This window comes from Thamnophis sirtalis, unplaced genomic scaffold (assembly GCF_051295495.1).
Source record: "Thamnophis sirtalis isolate CommonGarterSnake01/CBP01778 unplaced genomic scaffold, rThaSir2_p1.2 scaffold_1, whole genome shotgun sequence".
Taxonomy (NCBI): domain Eukaryota; kingdom Metazoa; phylum Chordata; class Lepidosauria; order Squamata; family Natricidae; genus Thamnophis; species Thamnophis sirtalis.
The window spans coordinates 124215634-124235455 of record NW_028261381.1 but is presented as its reverse complement, the minus strand read 5'-3'; the positions used below and the strand labels follow the sequence as shown (position 1 = coordinate 124235455).

At 37.1% G+C, this 19822-nt stretch overlaps 2 protein-coding genes across 5 annotated transcripts in view; both read right to left on the bottom strand.

Moving 5' to 3' along the window:
* Nucleotides 1-2026: 2026 nt before the first annotated feature.
* Nucleotides 2027-16257, bottom strand: PSMA6 (proteasome 20S subunit alpha 6). Of its 2 annotated transcripts, none has more exons than XM_014073792.2 (7): nt 16046-16257; nt 14278-14372; nt 13557-13638; nt 12228-12383; nt 7431-7609; nt 2982-3076; nt 2027-2228 (listed from the first exon to the last, which is right to left on the bottom strand). In XM_014073792.2, the coding sequence occupies exons 1-7, from the start codon at nt 16119-16121 to the stop codon at nt 2171-2173; spliced, it is 741 nt and encodes a 246-aa protein (XP_013929267.1). In that variant the 5' UTR covers nt 16122-16257; the 3' UTR covers nt 2027-2170. The 2 variants fall into 2 exon arrangements, with proteins under 2 accessions (XP_013929267.1, XP_013929269.1); XM_014073794.2 differs by having other exon boundaries at nt 16050-16246.
* A 1982-nt stretch (nt 16258-18239) lies between these two features.
* Nucleotides 18240-19822, bottom strand: part of PRORP (protein only RNase P catalytic subunit) — a 47523-nt gene continuing 45940 nt past the window's right edge. For all 3 annotated transcript variants that reach the window (XM_014073796.2, XM_014073797.2, XM_087723688.1), the window contains exons 7-8: nt 18856-19051; nt 18240-18439 (exon numbers count right to left, since the gene is read on the bottom strand). In XM_014073796.2, the coding sequence (XP_013929271.2) occupies nt 18311-18439; nt 18856-19051 (325 nt within the window). In that variant the 3' untranslated portion in view covers nt 18240-18310. The remainder of the gene's footprint in view (nt 18440-18855; nt 19052-19822) is intronic.

The window sequence follows — 19822 nt, the reverse complement described above, 5'->3', positions numbered from 1 at the left end:
CAGATTTTTCCATCCACTGCCAAAAATCCCCTCCCCCAAACCCACCATTCTAGAGTTATCCTGGGGTTATGAAGCATAACAGTCTTCACTACAGTCTTGTCTGAGTACATTCAGAATTATTATACAACTTGTAATTATCTACTTCAGGTTTCTCGGCAGCAGGCTTTTAGTTGACAACAAGTTGTGGTATTTGTTCAGCTTCCTGTCAGCGAAGCATGGTTGTTACATCATATTTTTAAACATTCAAAAGCAACTATACCCTATAAATTTATATTAGATTTTAAAACTTCCATTTTAAAAGGCATGTAAAAAATAAAGAATTCCTTTATTTGGGCCAATGTACATATAGCACAGCAAGTTATATATTGCTTCAGAAAGCTGCAAAATCAAAATAAAATGTTTACCTAACAATGATGTGCAATAGTTTTACTTCCCACTTGAAGCAAACCTGTATCTTTTTCATTTTCAAATCCGCTCTGGAGGATTGCAAGTGCTCTAAACCAGCAGTCCTCAACCTTTCCACCTTGGTGGCCTGGTGTGGAGTGAGTGGCAGATGCACGCGCACAATTGATAAGTGGCAGGTGTATGCACCCTCCACTCATGCAAATGGAACTCCTCTTGCACATGCATCCTCCACTCGTGCACTTCTGCTCCCACATGAACCTTCACTCAGCCAAATGTGCAAAGCTCCATTTGCATGTGAGCACAAGTGCCCTCCTCTCGCATGAGTGGAGCTTTGCACATTTGCCCATCACTTGCACAGCCTGGTTTCTAGCAGGCTGTGGCCCAGTAGTGCTTGAGGGCATACAGAGAGCGCCATAATCTCTTTTTCTCTGCCAATCATTTTCTGAGTTCACTATTTCATGTTTAACAAAGTTTAGGAATTTAGGGAAGCTTGTAAAATAATGTGAAGAATTCATGTTGAGTCTTGTATGCTGAAAGGCTAGGATGGCGATTTAAAACTTGAAAAGTGTGCATTTGTTGCTATATAAAAACTGCAAAGGTATGCTGGATTCTTGAAATACAAGAGTCAGGTATTATCCAAGTTAGGTTCAGAAGTGAAAACTCACACATAAAATAAACTTAACATGTTTTAAGATATTCTTAAGATATGAAGTAGGTTAAAACAATAACTACTTTTAACATTTCATGGAGTTTTTATTGTATTTTTATTTGTTGTTTTAACTGCTAAAGTCTTGCTGACTATGATGGCCAATTGAAAATTTCCCCCTCACCAAAAAAAGCTGATCAAGCAGCAGTTTTAATGTAAGCAGTTTTAATTGCAACTTGAAATCATCCCAACACCTGGTGAAATCTTAACCTGCTTTTCTGGTATTTTAACTGATGAAGAGATCTGGAGATCATAAGAGCTTTCATATGTTATAAAGTTATTGCAAAGACTGGCAGATTGGCTATAACATCACTGAAGCAGACATGTACCACATCTGAGATTGGTGAAAGACAAATTAGCCTAATAAATTATACATTCAAGATAGATTTTGAAATCAGTCCCATGGTTCTTTTAACACATTCTAAACTTTCAGAAACCCGCTGACTCTGAGGAAAGTACTTCTGAGAGTATACAAAAAGTGTTTCAAACTGTTTCAAATGTAACATTTTGTATGCCCCAATTTTCTTCTCAAATCGTCATATACTTGAATGCAGCTTTGCAAATGTTACATCTTTTGTCACTTCAATTGGTTTTCAATTATATTGTATTCATCTCTGCTTATTGGACTCACACAAAAAATACAGTAAATGAAGCTAGTGCTGCACACACATTTATCCAGAAAATAAGATCAGTGGGCCTATCTTTTCACATATACAGAAGATCAGCATAGAATTTTTTGCTATGTTTCCAAAAGTAGCAAGGGATCCTTTATTAGTATGCTGTGCATAGTGAAATTCTGGAAGACTTAAAATGCGGCAGGGACTATACTCCATTCTCAAAGGAATAAAAGTTATAGATTGAGTCACAGCATCTCTGACCTGTAACTTTAACATCAAACAATAAGAGAACAAACCATTCCAAAACCTCACTTTATTTATCAAGGTGAAGAAGTACATCAGATACAGAGGATTCTTTTTTCAACCCATAATTCAGAACCACCCATTTGTATTCACCAAACATTTTGCCTTGCAATCACAGAATGAGCCATTTTAAACAGAGTTAATCTCTCTCTGCTAGAGCGACAAGGTGCGTATCAATTTCGGCTTCTGTAAGAATCCTAGAAAGAGGGAAAAGCAATGGGAATTTTAATGCTTCACCTCAAATAATCACTTTATTTATTTATTTAAAACATTTGTATGTTTTACCCATTTAAAAATTAAACTCTGGACAATTTCTAAATAAAACACTATATATAATCAATAAAAACAGAGAAATATAACTTCTTAGGACTTGTAAGGTGGCAACTTTTAAGGGAAGGGACGTGAAGCATGTCTGTCCTACCCAATCTGGTGGGATGAACAAATACCAAGGATTTGCAGCATAATTATATTAACTGCAAATGAATTTTACAAAGGAAACATTATAGAAGTGAGTTATTTTTGAGTTCCACATGCTGGAATATCTGGGTTCAGGCTATGCTAGAGTCTACAAGAAAAGCATTCACTGTGTAAAATATGTATTGTGTAAACTATTAAAGCATAGCATAGAATCAATATGCTAACCTGTGCCTAGTATCTCCAGCATTATGTTAAGAAAGGAATCATTTTTCTTGCCAACGCAATGCTGTGACATTAATTGCTGCTATGCAATTTGCTTTGGATTCCAAAGGTCTATAATTAACTTTTCCTTGGTAGTTATAGTGGCATACACTCATATCAGACATATTTAAGTGGATGTATTTAGATACCAAGTGTTACATAATAAACTGACCACGTACTAGTGCCAGGATACAGGTAACAGAGAGCACACTAAAAATTAAGATAGCCACAATCAACCTACCCAACAAGAAAAAAAATCAATTTCATATTACCTGAATTTTGGATTATCAACTGTAACAACCCCTACTTCTATTTCAGATGGTTTGAAGTCAATGGACAAAACAGTAGAAAGACAGGTAATTCCGGTCTACAAGTAAAACATAAAACAAATCTGATCAGAAATATTGTTAGTACTAGTTAATGCAAAATCTGGTTTTTATTTTAGATATTTATTATTCTTTGTCCATTCATAGGCAGAGCCCATTTATAGATATCTGAAATGCAAAATTCTAGCAGCTTTGAAAAGGAAAAAAAAAGTCTATAAATTAATTTCTTAGTTAGGAATTATCTGTAAAGACAATCACAGTGTAAATAGCAGTGTAATTCTTAGTAGCATTCATATCGTCAAAGCTTTCCAGCACATTTAAAATTATTTTAGTAAAATTACTATTGTTCTGAAGTATCTATAAGTAGTCCTCAACATGACCAAAATTGAGGATAAATTTTTTGTTGCTAAGCGAGACATTTATTAAGTGGGAATTTTGCCCCATTTTACAACCTTTCTTACCACAATTGTTAAGTGAATCACTGCAACTGTTAAGTTAGTAACATAGTTGTTAAGTGAATCTGGCATCTCCATTGATTTTGATTGTCAAAAAGTCTCAAAAGGTGATCACATGATCCCAGGATACTACAATCATAAGTGTGTCAGTTGGCAAGCACCTGAATTTCGATCATGTGACCATGGGGATGTTGCAATGGACGTATGAATGACGTTAATCAAGCTGGTGTTAAGACAAGGACCACCTTGACTTAACTATACTATAGCTAATAATAATTAACTATAGTATAGTTATATATAAGGTATGTATAACCAGTACCAACCCATTATACTATTAACTATACTATAGTTAATAGTACTAAAATGGGTTGATGCTGGTTATATATACCTTATATGGTCGCTAAATTTACTATTTTGAATAAATTTGAATATTCATTTATCTTAAGCATTGCTAAAAATACAGTTTGTTCCCCAGCATAAATTTAGTTAAATGCCTGAATCAAAGCAAGGCTCAATGCAAGCAACAATCACACTCCTTCTCTTGGTCCTAATTATAGCCAAAATGCTATGTAAATTATCAGCATTTATGAAAAAAAATGACATGTTTATAGTGCCACAATTCTTGCTACTAAAGTATGAACCCCAAACTCTTTCTACAGTTTAAAAGGGCTCCACAGAAAGCTATACATCTCCTGTATTCTAATTCCCTATGCCCTAATAATTACGACACAAACAAATTCAAATGTTCTTTAAGGCTCACTTTAACACTATTGCTGTATGGACTAGGTTATTGTTTTAATTTTTTTTAAAAAAGTAGTCTAAGGAGGCAGACCTTATCTTATGGCTCAATTATATCAACTAAAATAAAATTTATTAATAGTAACTTGCAACATTTTGTTGACACAATACTAAAAAATATATGCTTATTATAAAATTGTAATAAGTTGCATATGACAGATCTGGTGCTGACTTCAGCTCAAATCACCCTCTGCCAAATTGCAATTTAAAGAAAACAAATAACATCATCAGACCAACAAGATAAAATCTCAGCAATATTCCTTATGATTACATGGTAAAGATAAATAATAAATGTAATAGATTTGATTTCATAAATAAAACACCCAAAGAAGTCTGGATTGAAATTCATTATATGCTTAATGATGAACCAAACAAGTATCCTGAAATGTAAAAAGCAAAAAAAAAAGGCAAAATTTATTAGGAGAAACAATCACTTTTAATATGTTCTACTGTACTGATGGCTTGAAATGAGGAAAAGTGGAGGAATCTCTTGTTAAAAGTGAAAGTGAATAAAAAACTAGTCAACTTTTTTAAAAAAAAGATACATGCTTTCACTACATTGCTCACATTTTATTTTAAAACTTCCACCTTTCTTTTTGAGAATTTCATCAACTACCAGTTTCTCAGCCTTCCCCTTCAATCGCTCACTTTTATTATTCATTATCCATTCATTCAATCAATCCTATCACTTCTTGTTTTACAAACATACACTTAAGTAGCCCATTCCCACTCTATTTTTATGATTCCACTTCTGTGCCTGACTCTGTTTTAAATAACAAAACATATCAGAAATTTTCACTTTGACAAGCATTGATTCCACACAATGACATTACCCACAATCTTTTAATGTCTTTACAAATTTATCTATCCACTCTAATTTTTCATTTTTTATGATTTCCTGAAAGAAAAGGATGAGATTTCCAATGCTTTCCATAGCAGCACAAGAAAAACATATGGAGGTGGCAGACAACCTCCTGTCCAAATATCTTAAAATCTTGGGAAAAATCTTCACTAACTGAAGGTTCACTCTTAGCACTCTTGGTAACTACTTCCTTCCACCTTAACAAACTAGCATATGAAGCCCCAAAGGTCTATTAAACAACTTACTTCCCTATAATCCCGATCCAAAGTACCTTGGAGTAATATTGGACCAGATTCTGTCCTGTAAGGTACACCTAGAGAATACAGTGGCAAAAATCAATACTAGGAACAACATGCCCCAGAACCTATGTGGAACTAAATGGGGTGCTTCAGCTGCCACCTTCAGGTCATCAGCACTAGGTGCCCCCTGTATGGCTTAATAGCTGCCATACTAGTAAATTAGACACCAGACTCAGCGACACCAAGAGGATTATAAGCGGATGTATTAAAACCACTTCAACTTGCTGGCTTCCTGTTCTGAGCCACATAACACCACCAGTTTTACAAAGGCAAGATGCACTAGTGAGAAAATACAGAAAAATTATGAAAAACTTACTGCTACCAGTGAATGCCAAACTTCCTCATTTATTAGCCGGAATATTCAAATCCAGGAAACCCACACTGGCACTTGCACATCTGCCCAAGAACTTTAGCACTGATTCCCAATGGAAATCCAAATGGGTGGCTTAAAGCCCAGACATAAGAAGACATATAAATAACCCTACAAAAAAGGTGCCAGGCTTTGAACTACGACGTCAGCAATGGACAATCCTGAATAGGATTCGCACCTATCAAACGGCATCTGCTGGGATTCTCTGTATAAATGAGACATAGTATCCTCCCTTCACTGTGACTGTGGATTCCACATTAAACTGTAGATCATATCATGACCGGCTGTAAGCTGAGGGTATATACCGGTCTAGTATCTGATTTTAATATAAAAATGCTGCGCTTGTATGGTTAGATGATCTAGTCATTGGTATTTGAACATAGATCTTTTCAACATTTATATGTTATTGTGTTTTACTAATCTAGGTGAAATGTTAATATATATGCCACTTCACGTATGATATAACATACACTAAATAAATACATCCAATGCTCCCTACCAGATACCCACAAGAAAACTCAATGGGGAAGCTGGCAGGATGTTGGAAATTGCTCCTGCTGCTTTTTAGCCTGCCCTTGGTCATTCTCTTTCTCTGTTTAGGTAAGGAAAAAATCTCTGAAACCCTACCAGGCACCGGTTGTCTAGTACAATCCTACCCTTGATACAAATCAATTCAGGTGATCAGCCAGCAATATCATCTGTACACATATTCATACAGCCAATCAAATGCATTTCTAACATCACAACATTCTTATTTATATATCACACTTAAACACCAGGGAATTTTCCTACTGCATGCTCATTTGTGCACTGTCCCTGAGCCATGCTGCACTCCCATGCTGATCCACACAGCAATTCTTATGCACTTTCCCTGTCCCAAACGGTATCTTTACGTACCCCTTGCCCCCCCCTGACCAGGACCTTTCTTACCTCTTACTGCTGAGGTCCACCTAACCAAGGTAGCTGCTGGTCTTTCATAAGGCCTCTGTGCAGCCTCATCAGCTTTGGGGAGGCTGCGCAAGGGAAGCCCAAAGAGCAAAATTGGGAGACAGATAGGCGGGTGGGGGGAGTTGAAGCACACACAGTGCTAGTAATTATGGACAGGCTGCCACGCACCTGAATTTTGAGCATGCAACTGTGGGGGCACTGCAACAGCCATAACTTAGCATTCGGTGCCATTGTAACTTAAAATGGCCGCTGAATGAATGATCATTAAGTGAGGACTAAATGTATTCCATTATTAATTTATAGCTGACATTACTGTAATTGATTTAACGGAAAGCTCTGCCAAGGAAGACAACAGTATTTATCACAAGAAATAATAAGTGTTATTCATCTGCCGGTGAGTTCAACTGAGTTTATTGATGTATAATTTTAGCAACATGCTGTAGAAAGATGAAATGCCAGTTGGGATACATTTCAGCATTTTTAGAATAGAAAATACTGATGAGAATAAATCACATAAGCAAATTTTACTCTAAGCACACCACTTAGAAGACAACATCTTATATAATGATAGTGACCACACTGAAGCAAACAGGGCATCCATCACAAACCTTCCATTTTAGATTGCAACCAATTAAGCCTGGACATCCTATCCTATGGACTTACCTCCACTGTCTGTTCAAATGTCCAGTCCAATTTTTTCTTCACTTTCTTTTCAAGAAAGCTAGTTGATTCTGTTTGTTTAACTCCTGCAGCTGTGGCCTTAAACCCACAGTAATAGCCGGCTGGATCACACTTGTATACCTGAGGATTGTTTTCTTCATCAATGCCAATCATAATCATGCCTTTAAAGAAATAATAATTTTGAATAATAATTTTATTTAAATACATATGGCATGCCATATCAACAGTGTGATTCTGAACAACTAACAGCAGCTAACAAAACATAAAATATGTAAACAAAGACAGCTTTCTTATTTTTTCAAAGAAGTTGGTTCTAATCAAGTTTTTTAAATACACCCTTTATACAAAATATGCATGAATAGATTTCAGCCTTTGTTCAGTATAGCAATTCTCTTTAGCTCATTAAATATCTTAATATTTAATATTATTTAATATTTGACAGTGCAGACAGGTTAGAATTATTGGAGCAATTGTGCAGCGATTGTTGCTGTTCCTAGTTTGAGATTTGGAAGATTAGAAGCCTCGCAACCAAAAATACTCTTAATACTCTTGACAATCAAGAACTTTGTTTGCAAATGCCAAGTTTAACCTTTTCCTGTCCAACAATACATGCTCCCCTCCTTTCCTTCCTTAGAGAAAAACAGACTACCATTGTTTCAGTTTCCTAATAATTCTTTTGGCAATGTTTGCATCTTCTTCAGCTCTCAGTAACTTTATGGTCCAGTGACCAAGAACAACTATTTCAAGTCTGGTTAATACTAAAAATTCATATAAAGGCATTATTTAAATTATTTTCTGTTAAGACTTCAACATCCTAATTAAGATCAGAACTATTCCCCAAGTTAAAGGGTTTTCTAAAATATATTCTCTTTTTAAACATCTGCATTTATAAAATCCTTTTTTTTTTGGATTTGGAAAAATGTAAGCAAAAGTTTGCCAGACAGACAGTAAAGTCACTTTAGTCTAATGGGAAAGTCAGTTTGGTCTAGTGGTCAGGGCATCAGGCTAGGAACTGGGAGCTCATGAGCTCTCGTGTTACCTTGGGCCTGAAAGCCACCTAAGTGACTCTGGGCCAGTCTCTCCCTCATAGGATTGTTGTTGTAGGGAAATAGGAGGAGAAAGGAGAACAAGATTTTTTTGCCATCCTGATTTATTTATAAAAATAAAAAATGTGGGATATAAAAAATAATAATAATTCAAAATAACTTTTGGTTAACATATTATACTCAATGTTCCCTCTAATTTTTTTTCAGTGTGAGCGGAAAAGTATAGTGTTTGAGCGGCACATTTTCATGCCTGAGCACCTGAATTTTTTTCACAGATGTCACCTAAGACAACAACGAAATCAGTGTTATTTGAAACTCAAAGTTATGTTTATTCAAGGTGCCCGCTTAATTAAAAGTGTTATATAATATCAGTATCACTTAACAACGCTCCTGCTTAGCAACCAAAATGTTGGCTCAGAAATTCTGGCATTGAAGCACGCAAGTCTTAAAGCTGTCAAGTTACAAGACCCTTGCACCCCTAACCCTTTAGGGAAAAAAAACCCAGGGGTCTTCAAACCTGACAGCTTTAAGCCTTGCTGACTCCCAGAATTCCTCCTCCAGTCATGTTGCAGCAACGTCATCTGCGTGGATCTGCTCCATCTTCGGTTTTTTTCACAGGAGGCAGGGCTGCTGCTGAAGATGCCAACGAGCCCCCACCGCCACTAGAATATGCATTTGTTTAGCATGACATAGAATAGTCTTTCAACCAGAAGTATGGAATAAAAGAGAGACTGATAAATATAAAAAAAAAAATAAAACCAAAAAGCAGCTATTTATTTGAGTTCTAGATAAACATTTAGTTCAGATTTAATAGTGTTTCAGAGATGTGGCTGTCAGCTATTTGTGTATGTATGTTATTATTATGGAAGGTTAGATGAGATTTCACCAACATTATTCACCCCTGATTAATGCATTCATTCTAATAATCGAGTCTGACTCTGAATTACAAATCTATGTCTGAAGAATCTGGGTTAAGTTTTGGATTGGAAATTTGGGGAACATGAAAGTTTATGCATAATTTTTGTAATTTTTTCATTGGGTCTTAATAATGATTTTATTCATTTGGGATTTTTTTCATAGGCTTAACACAGCTCTAATTTTGTCATTAGGACCAATGTAACATTGGCCACTAATGTATTGTATACAGGTTGCCTTAGAAGGCAATACCTTTTGTATAGTAGGAACTTAAGATAGGCAGACTTCATACAGATAAACAATTGAGAAATATTGTTCTTTTTAAAAAGCAGTGTTAATTGCTGCACCTTTCTCATATTAAGTATATTAGCTCAAGTTCATGTTAGGAAAAACTTTCAGTCTTAAAGGTTTGGTGAGGAGAAATCCAAAAATTCTTTTAAAGCCTCAAATTAAATTTGAGGCTACCTCTGCTTTCGCTCTCCCTCCCTCAGTTGTGCAGCAGCGGCAGCTCTCAGCCTATGGCGGCAGCGTCACGCAGGCTGTGGAAGGAGGAGGAGGAGGAGGAGAAGGGAACCAAAGAGAGGCTTTTACCGGGTCTGCGCCCCACAGCCAGGACCGTCCTTGCGCCTCAAGCCACGTTTCTTCCTGCAAAGCCCTTCGGGCAACCCGAGAGTTCCGCTTGACGCCAGAAGGGCTTTGCAGGAAGAAACGCGGCTTGAGGAGCAAGGACGGTCCTGGCTGTGGGGCGCAGACTCGGCAAAAGCCTCTCTTTGGTTCCCTCCTCCTCCTCCTCCTTCCACAGCCTGCGTGACGCTGCCGCCCAGGCTGAGAGCTGCCGCTGAAACAAGTTTGGGGAGGTCCTTTGCAGGCGGCCAGTTCTAGCCGCCTGCAAAGGACTTCCCCACGTTTGCTTTGAAAGAAACCTCTGCGCGGCAGTTAGAAACCTCTGCGCGGGGGTTTCTTGCCATGTGCGCGGCCGCGCAGCCGAGCACCTTAGAGGGAACAGTGATTATACTTAGTCCTATTTCCATTTTAAAGCAAATTCCTGGTATTAATGGAATTTCCATAAATTTGAAGATTGCTTGACTTCTACAATTTCTTATAATTCAGTTGACAGAATTCTAATTCCTAGACTCCAATTTTCATTTTACAACTCTCTCTTCAAAGCAGAACACCACTCAGAGCTCAAGAGTCACGTGTGTAGAACTGATTTTTAATAATCAAGAGACCGTATTTTTGGAGTATAAGATCCACGTTTTTCACTCAAAAAAGAGGCTGAAAATCTGGGTGCGTCTTATACACTGAATACAGCATTTTTTGCCTCCTGAAACCCCGCCCCCCTTCACCAAAATGGCCGTGCAGAACCCGTAGAAGGCTCTCAAAGAGCTCCTGGGGGCTGGGGAGAGCAGAAATGAGTGAAAAATGGGCCGTTTTACTCAATTTTGCTCCCCCACCCCCCAGGAGTACTATAAGTCTCCCACAGGCTATGCATGCAATTTCTTTGACCAAAAAATGGGCCCATTTTCATGAAAAACGGGCCGTTGTTTGCTCATTTTGGGGGAGGGCACCCCCTAGGAGCACTCTGCAAGCCCCCTAAAGGCTATTCATGCCTTTTTGGAGGGGGGAGACGGGCCCGCTTTCACGAAAAACACCATGCAGGCATTTTGGGAGATTTGCAGAGTGCAAAAACCTTTTTTAAAAATAAATAAATAAATAAATAGCCTCTTCAAAACCTTAGTGCGTCTTATACTCCAATAAATACGGTACCTAAGATTTTATTTCATGCTTTTCAATGTATCATTTAACAGCTATCACTAGAAAGCTATGTATCTCATAAAATATGCAGTATTTTAAATAATATTTATATGTAACTATTTTAAATAATCAAGTAATCTAACTAATGTTGCACAAGCAAGGCTTCTGAAAATAGTGATCCAGGCAAAACTAAGAAAACGATAAATCCTACTGCAGACACATCTATCTTTAGTACTCAGCATCCTTGACATAAAATGATGCATTTTTTTAAATTTTTGTTTCACCAAAATAAAATCATTTTACTAACTCTTAGATTAACACTGAACAGATACCATTTCCAATGTTGTCATCCAAATACAACTAAAATTCAATTAAAGGAACTCATTGCATTAAAATTTATATAGGTCAGCATTTTAGGGCAAAATACATTAAAAAGGCAAGCCTGTTATTCTGAAGAACATTAATCTTATTTGATGCATTGTTTTTTTAAAAAAATATGATCTAACCCAAGAAGAGCAATCAATGGAAACATTTTAAAATGAACAAATCTATAAAGCTTTTGTATGAGAATCCACTCTTTTACTTTCTTATGGTTGGGATGCAGTAAACCAGAAGGAAGCATATTCATTTGAAAGCAGCATTAGTATTTGTCAAGTAAGCTTCTCTAAAAACTTGAACTGATGACATACATCGCTGCAGTTATGAAATAAACCAAGAGAAAGAATATAAGATTGTGCAATTCCCAATTAATATTGCTGCTTAATTGTATGGGGTAAGTTAGAAGGAGGCAATCTGATGTCTTCCAGACGTTTTTGACAATAACCTCTATAATCTCAAAGCACAGACCATAATAATTGAGCTACATAGAAAGAGTAAACGGGGGGAAAGTGGGAAGGCAGATTGCCACCCCGTGTGTTCAACAGAATACTAGCATTTATCCTAATATTAAAAAATGAATTTTATATACGTCAAAATATTTTGTGGAGATCAATTGTTGATGAGAATTCCTGGCTTCATTACACACAACAGTTTGTTATTACTTTCACTTTGTATTTATACTTACAGCAACCAAGAGGTCTCATTTCAGCATTCTGTGTATAGACCTGAGAAATATCTGCAATTCTTTTACATAGCATATCCACTGGAATCTCATAACCGTATTTGTACTTCCAGTTAGCAGCCTCATAGCGAGCTCGCTGCACCTGGGATCTACTGTCCGCTGTTGTAGAAATAAAAGATCCAAAGTCATTCTCATATGCCTTTTAACAGTATAACTGCAAAGAAAAAGTACTTAAATTCAAACAAAAGACTTTTTAAAATTCTCATATTCCTAAAAATATACAGGTAGCCCTTGACTTACAACTATCCGTTTAATGACAAAGTTACAATGGCATTGAAAAAAGTGACTGACTGCTTTCACACTTATGACTATTGCAGCATTGCCACAATTACATGATCAAAATTCAGACCCTTGGCAATTGGGATGTATTTACAACAGTTGCAGTGTCCCAGGGTCAGCTTTTGCGATCTTTAGACAGCCAAGTCAATGGGGAAGCCAAATTCACTTAACAACTGTGTTACTAACTTAACACAGGGAGGTCAGGGAAAGTGAACAAGGATGTGAAGAGATACAATGCAGGCTGGAGAAGGTGGGCAAGGGATATGGTATGGGTCAGTAATGGTGAGATGGATGTACAAGAACCAGTGTGGGTAAGGAGAGCGCAAGAAAGTATGCGGGAGGGAAGAATCAGGGAGGGTGCAAGGATGGACTGTGGAGGGTGCAGCACAGATATGTGGATGTGTTAGTGAAGCACCACAAGTCCAAGAAAGGTGCATAAATGGCTGCAGCATAAGCACAGAGAGGCTGGGGAAGGTGCACAGGTAACCTTCTCTGCTGGCTTCCCCTTTGATTTTCTGGGGAAGCTGTCAGGAAAGATTGCAAATGGAAAACAAATTATGCGGGGTGCTGCAGCCAGTCTTAATTATGAACTGATTACCAAGTGCTCAGATCACGATTATGTGATTGTGGGGTTGCCAGGATGGCTGGAACTCTGAGGAATGGTCATAACAACTATTTTTTCAGCATCATCATAATTTCAAATGGTTGATGAACAAATGCCCATAGGTTGAGGATTACCTGTAGCCCAAGATATATCCCTCCAAATCTGAAATATTATTATTCCACCCTCTTCCCTTCCCAGGTATTTTAATAAGTATGGGTAAGATTTAAAATTAGTAAAATCATCTAATGCCATTTCTAAAAATGCATTCCATTGCCTTTAGATGATGTTCTTGATTATGCAATATTAAAGTATTATTTAAAAGAAAAATATAATGAGATATTTCACTTCTCTACAACCTATTAACTATCTGATTTGTCTTACGTTTATACCTGTCATTCCGGTCATTACACATCCAATATTTTCAGTTATTCTGAATAAGTGAGTCACTGTGTTCGAATCCAGTAGCTTGTCCTAAAGAATCAAACAAAAAACAATTTCATCAAAAAATAATTTCATCAAAAAACAATAGTGAGATATACATAGTATGTAGTTTTTTTTTTAATTTAGCAGGGAAAATATATAATTCATGTCATACATAGGACATTTGATGGTTGAGAACAGGCGCATTTATCTGGAAAAATTCTTCTTTATATAATATAATTATTATATAATAATTATATATTAATATTGTTGATTCTACTGAGACTGTAATCATAATTTCATTTTATCATTAACAATTTTCAATGTTATCTTTTGAACATTATGGAAAATATTCTTTCCCCAAAGAAAATACTCTTTCCTAAGAACTTCAAAGTTGGATTTTCCATCATTCTACAAAATTCCAATACTCTTCATTAGTAAGATCCAGTGGTGAGTTTCCATTTTTTTTTAGTATTGGTTCGCTCGTGTGACCAAGAAGCATTCAGCCGGGTGACCGGAGCCTCCCGCTGCCGCCACTACCGGTTTGCCCGATCTGGGAGCAACCCACCTCTAGTAAGATAAAAGCACAGAAGAATTAAAAATAAGGAACCACAAAGATACCAGTCAGCCATACATGTGGTCAAAGATTATCCATAGTCATATTATAGGTCTTGCTAAAAAAATACTTACAGGTACTTTTTTCTGTGTGACAATAACTGCACAGTCCTTTCCACGAACAGCTACTGATGTCAGTCCACCCTGGTTTATGGCCTTGAATGCATATTCTAGTGATACATTGAACACAGATTTTACCAACAGTACTTGTAACAGAGTCAGCATCATATACAAACTTTCATTAAAAGCAGATAGTTCACATCCACAACAATGTCTTAGACCAGCAGCCCTAAACTTTTTGGGCACCAGGGACAGGTTCTATGGAGGGCCATTTTTTCACAGATTAGGACAAGCGTACTTTTGCACCTGCCTGGACCCCGCCTGTGCATGTATGGGGTGTCGCTTGCTTGTGCAGCCTGGTTTCTGCTTGCTTGCTGGCCCGGGAGTTGGGGACCCCTGGCTTAGACTAAGTGTTGTACCACTTAAAAGTGATGCTACTGTATTTTTTAAATTTGAAATATCCAGATAGCTATAATTGAGTTGTGGTAGCATAGTGGTTAGAATGCAATATTGCAGGCTAATTCAGCTCACTGCCAGGAGTTCGATCCTGATCAGCTCAAGGTTGACTCAGCCTTCCATCCTTCCAAGATTGGTAAAATGAAGACCCAGATTGTTGATGGCATATGTTGATTCTGTAAACCATTTAGAGAGGGCTGTAAAGCATTATGAAGTCGTATGTAAGTCTAAGTGTTATTGCTATTTAGAATCTTCATATTCTGTATTCACATTTATCTATATTATCAGATACTAAATTGAGTCTCATACATGCAAAATACAGTAGAAATGTAATCAGGCCCACAGACTATTTTGGTAAACTCTTACCTGTGGGATCAATAAACCATAAGTGTCACATCACAAAAGCATACACCTCTCATGTCTATATTCTGATTTTTTACACTCTCACCACTGTCCTCTCTCGCCATAGTTCAACATCATAAAACGACTCACAAGTAAATAAATGCCAGAGGAAAAGCAGGGTAATTCTTTACCAGCCTTCAATTGGGTGGCCCTTTGAATGACCCACTTCCCAGAACGTGCAGCTAATATTGCAGAAAGCTGGGAATTATGTACAATGCATCTGAAAAGGCACCCCTCTGAGCCTTAATCCCGAGTTATGCCACGAAGTCAGCATTGAGAAGAAAAAACCCCCCAAAGCGGTAAACTTTCGCAAGGTGGGGAAGTAATACTTCTCAAGGCTCCATTTTTCCCTCCCCATCTACATCTTGCAACGTGTAACAGGTTCACATTGGTGTGATGGGACTGGGTGTTTGTTAATGTGATTGATTGGGTTAGGGATGTTTTTTCTTTGTCTTCACTGCGAGCTGCCTTGTGTCGGGGACAGTGCACTGAGAGATCTCAACTAATCTCTTTGTACGTATGTTGTGCACTAACAATAAAGAATTATTATTATTACTAGCGCTCGGGAGCGTTCCCACTTTCCCCGAGCGTTTTGTTTCGCTTTCGCTTTCGCGCAATGACGAAGGTTTTTTCCCCCCTGCTGACAACGGGTGATCTTTCCAAGCCCGCCTATTTACACCTAAGAAAATACCCGAAGCGCCTCGTACAGTAAGCAGCAGGTGAAGGGCTTGAAAACCACCGCGATTGCAACACCTCTTTGGGACGCTGACTGCTCCCCCGTTTCTCTACCAGGCGCCCCACTTCAGGGAACGGAAGAAGCCGAAGGATTCATTAACATGCATTTTTTTTCTTCCCCTCCTTCGCGAGAGGGAAAGAAAAGCGGGCGTCCTGCATCGTGACGAGGCGGTTTTTGCCACTCACTTACCTACTTGATATAGGCGCCCTTCGGGGGAAAAAATAGTAATGTGCCGGTCAAAGCCGGCGCTGGAGCCTCGAGACATGGTCGCGCAGAGAAAGCAAAACAAGCGGCAACAGTGGGGGGAACTGTCCGCGAACACAGCATGCGAAAAGGTTTCTACTTCCAGCGGCCGGGGAGGGAAGTTGGCTGAAAGCGAGCGAGACGGCGTAGTGCTTCCGGGGCTACGAGGTCACGCGCAGGCGCAACGAGGAGCCTTTACCCTCCCAGAAGCGGAGGAACTGGTTCGCTTGGTTTCCTATTCGTTTGTTCCTTAGTCACGGTTGCGCAAAGGCGCAGAAGCAATGATAATCACGCCGGCCCCAACGAGAAAACAAACGTTTCTTGGCTGCCGCACATGCGCTTTAAAGAGTTAGATGCAAGAATTTAAAAGCCCTTTTTGACAGAAGGCGCGTGCGGGGGTGGGGGCTTTTAAAGAGTGAGTGTTCTCGCGCGATATTTCGGTAGCTGTTTGAACGTTGTGAATCGGTGTTTTCGGGACGAAACTTTGTGCAACACCAGACTGTGTTCATTAACAGAATCACGTAACCGACCTGGGATCGTTCCCCACCATCTTTTTTTAAAGGCTTCTAAAAACTCTCTTGACCGATTTCAAAATAAAACCGGGCATGATGAAATTGGATGGCAAACTAGGAGGAATTATCAGAACTACCTGTATAGACTAAGTAAGAGTCAGAAGAGAATAATAAGCTGCTGTCAATCAAGGAGAGCTGTGTTGATCTGTGAAAAGAAAGCGGGCACCTGGTGCCACCTTTTCCAGCTAACAATTTGATTATCCTCAAATTACAACCACAATTGAGCCCAACTTTTGTGGCTAAGTGAGACATTTGTTAAGTGAATTTTGCCCCATTTTATGACTTTTCTTTCCAAGGTCATTCACTTAACAGGTTGTTAACTGAATCACTGCAGTTGTTAAACAAGTATCATGGTTAAGTGAATCTGGCTTCCCCATTGACTGCATGTCAGAAGATTGCAAAAGGTTATCACATGACCCTGGAACACTGCAATGGTCATAAATGTGAGGTTGCCACGCATTTGAATTTTGATCACCTGACTAGGGATGCTGCAGCGGTCATAAATATGAAAAATGGTCATAAGTCACTTCTGGGCCATTATAACGTTGAACAGTCACTAAATGAACTGTTGTAAGTTGAGGACTACCTTATAGACTGCTTTCGAAGTTGTCACTTGTCAGAATTTGTATGATTTGAGTGTTAAATTTAAAATAAAAATCAGCTACCATTTTTCCTCAATTTTATATCTTTTACTATTACATCACGTTCTAAAAAAGCCATTGAACACATTTTTGCTGTTATTTGTGAAAACGTTTAATTGCTTAAAAATAAAACAAGCTATAATTCTATTTTGAACTGTAATGGTGTTAAAAAATATTAACTGAAATTTCTTATGTACCTCATTCATTTACTGTATCTATTCCACTTAATATTTGCTAATGTAGGCTGACTAGCTGGAAAGAATTTCAAGGATGTTACATACTGTAATCAAAATATCCAGTATTGAAGAGGATAATAATAGTTCCATAATTGGGAAGCGAGGGGAAAGCCTACTGATATTCCAGTTTCTGGTGTACAAATTTTGAATTAGGTCCTTTCAAATGGGAACTCCAGAGGCAGTTACATTTTAGTAAATTTCTATCTACTTAATTTTTGTTCATGGTATCTCCATTCTTGAAGCTGTGTAATCTGCAAATTCTATAACAGAACTGGCTGTTTCTCAGTCACTTTTTCAATATTTAATGTGCTTCCTTTCTTCCCTGTTTTTCTACTTATGTCAGAAAAGTTTATCACAACCCACCAAAGTGAGAATTTTGGAACATATGAATAGTAAAATTCTAAAGTGAACAGATAATTGTTTCTCATAAGATGAGCTATATGGTACCAAATACTCATCTGGAAAGGAGAAACGTAAGAAAAATATATATTTACTGATGAAAAGCAGAGAAATAAAAATATACAACTCATAAGGCATCAAAAAGCAATTTGTTTAAACCACAATTACATTTATCAATCATAAAGAACTGTTGCATCACAATTTTCAATACTTGTAGAATTAAATATTGTTTGTAACTTAGAAATTCATTTAAGTCTGGGTCTGTTGTCTTAGAAAAGGAATACGTTTTAAATGGTTTGCTTGAAATTTATTTGAAATATGGTGCCATGTATACATTTTCACTTTGAATAAAAAAAGCATCTTTTATTTCTTCTGAAGACAGAGCCACTTCATTGGAATTTCATAAGAAACTCTGTTGGACAAGTTGTCATCATAGGGAATGTGCCATGTATTACCATCAGTCTGCACAATCGTGTCATATGGCAAAGCATCCTATTAAATAATGAACAACAGGACTGCATTATATATTTTGCACAAGAATATTAAGATTTTATAATATATTTTAAACCAAAGGTAGGAAACTTGGTATCCTCCAGTAATGAACTGAGGGAACATTTAATTGAACCAGGTCCCATTCCCCCCCCCCCTCTCCATCTTTATCTATACATTCTCTTACATAAGATTACAATCAAAGCATTGATAAAAGTGGTTTCTCATAACGGAATGTAATCCAAAAACAATCCTTCAGTAAGCCAGTATATAAATATTAAACATTACAAATTATGCTGAGGACATTTTTATTGGAAAAAATCATCTGGGCTTTCTTTACAAAGACTAAACCCCTTTTGATTTATCACTCATGCTAGATAATTATTAAACAAGAATAGCACTAATATGTGCAACAGTACCTCAAATGTTAATATCTTTCCTGGTAGATAGCTTGACACTACCATCTGATGTCCACGTTGCCATTTAAAAAACAAGCGTCGTGTAACACTGTCAGAAAGAACAGCTTTGTGATCCCGTAATAGATCTCTAGTTACCATCATACAGTGACCACCTGAGTGAAAAGCGGCATAGAGCAGAAATGGATCATCTTTAGACCTATTTTTTTTTAAAAAGGCAAACAGAAATATTATGTACACCATTGTAGTTTGCACAGTAAATTACTATAGAACTGATTCAAATAATTATTTCAAGATCCTAACTATGAGGCATTTAACTTGTTTGATCTTAGTATTATGTCCATATCATGGGTATCTATTTAAATAGTTCTCCAAGTGAAGTATTTTGTTTCCTGGTTTCCCTAAAAGTTGTTCTAAAAGTTGATGATAGAATATGTGTAGCTATATTTTACTAATAAATAGCAGTTTACAGATTTTGCCTAAAAATAGATGATTACATTTCCTATCAGTTCAAAGAAATAAACAGGTATTTGTTAAGCACTGAATTTTTTTGTTTTAAACTGAAAACCTCCATCTGATAAGGTTTCATTAAATTGCATTTAAATAGAAATTAAAATAAGACTAGTTAAAAGATACTGTGTCATATTCATTTTTCTGTTGGAGGTGTAAAAATTAGAGGAATCTCATAGATCCATACAATTGGTTATGTGATTAGTGGACATATTTTTGGAACAGAGTGTTTATTGTTATCAGTAGATTTGTGGGAAAATATTTAAATGTTAAAGATATTAACATATTCTATATGTTTCTATTTTATTTTATTTTTTGTTTCTATTAATTTCTTTAAGTTTAAAAATGGTATTGTTAATGGTGGGGAAGAGGGTTGGATATATAGTTATATTATCATTTTTTCTTCTAATTTGTTAATAAAAACACATGAATTGTGGGGTGGTTCATTATCATATTCAAA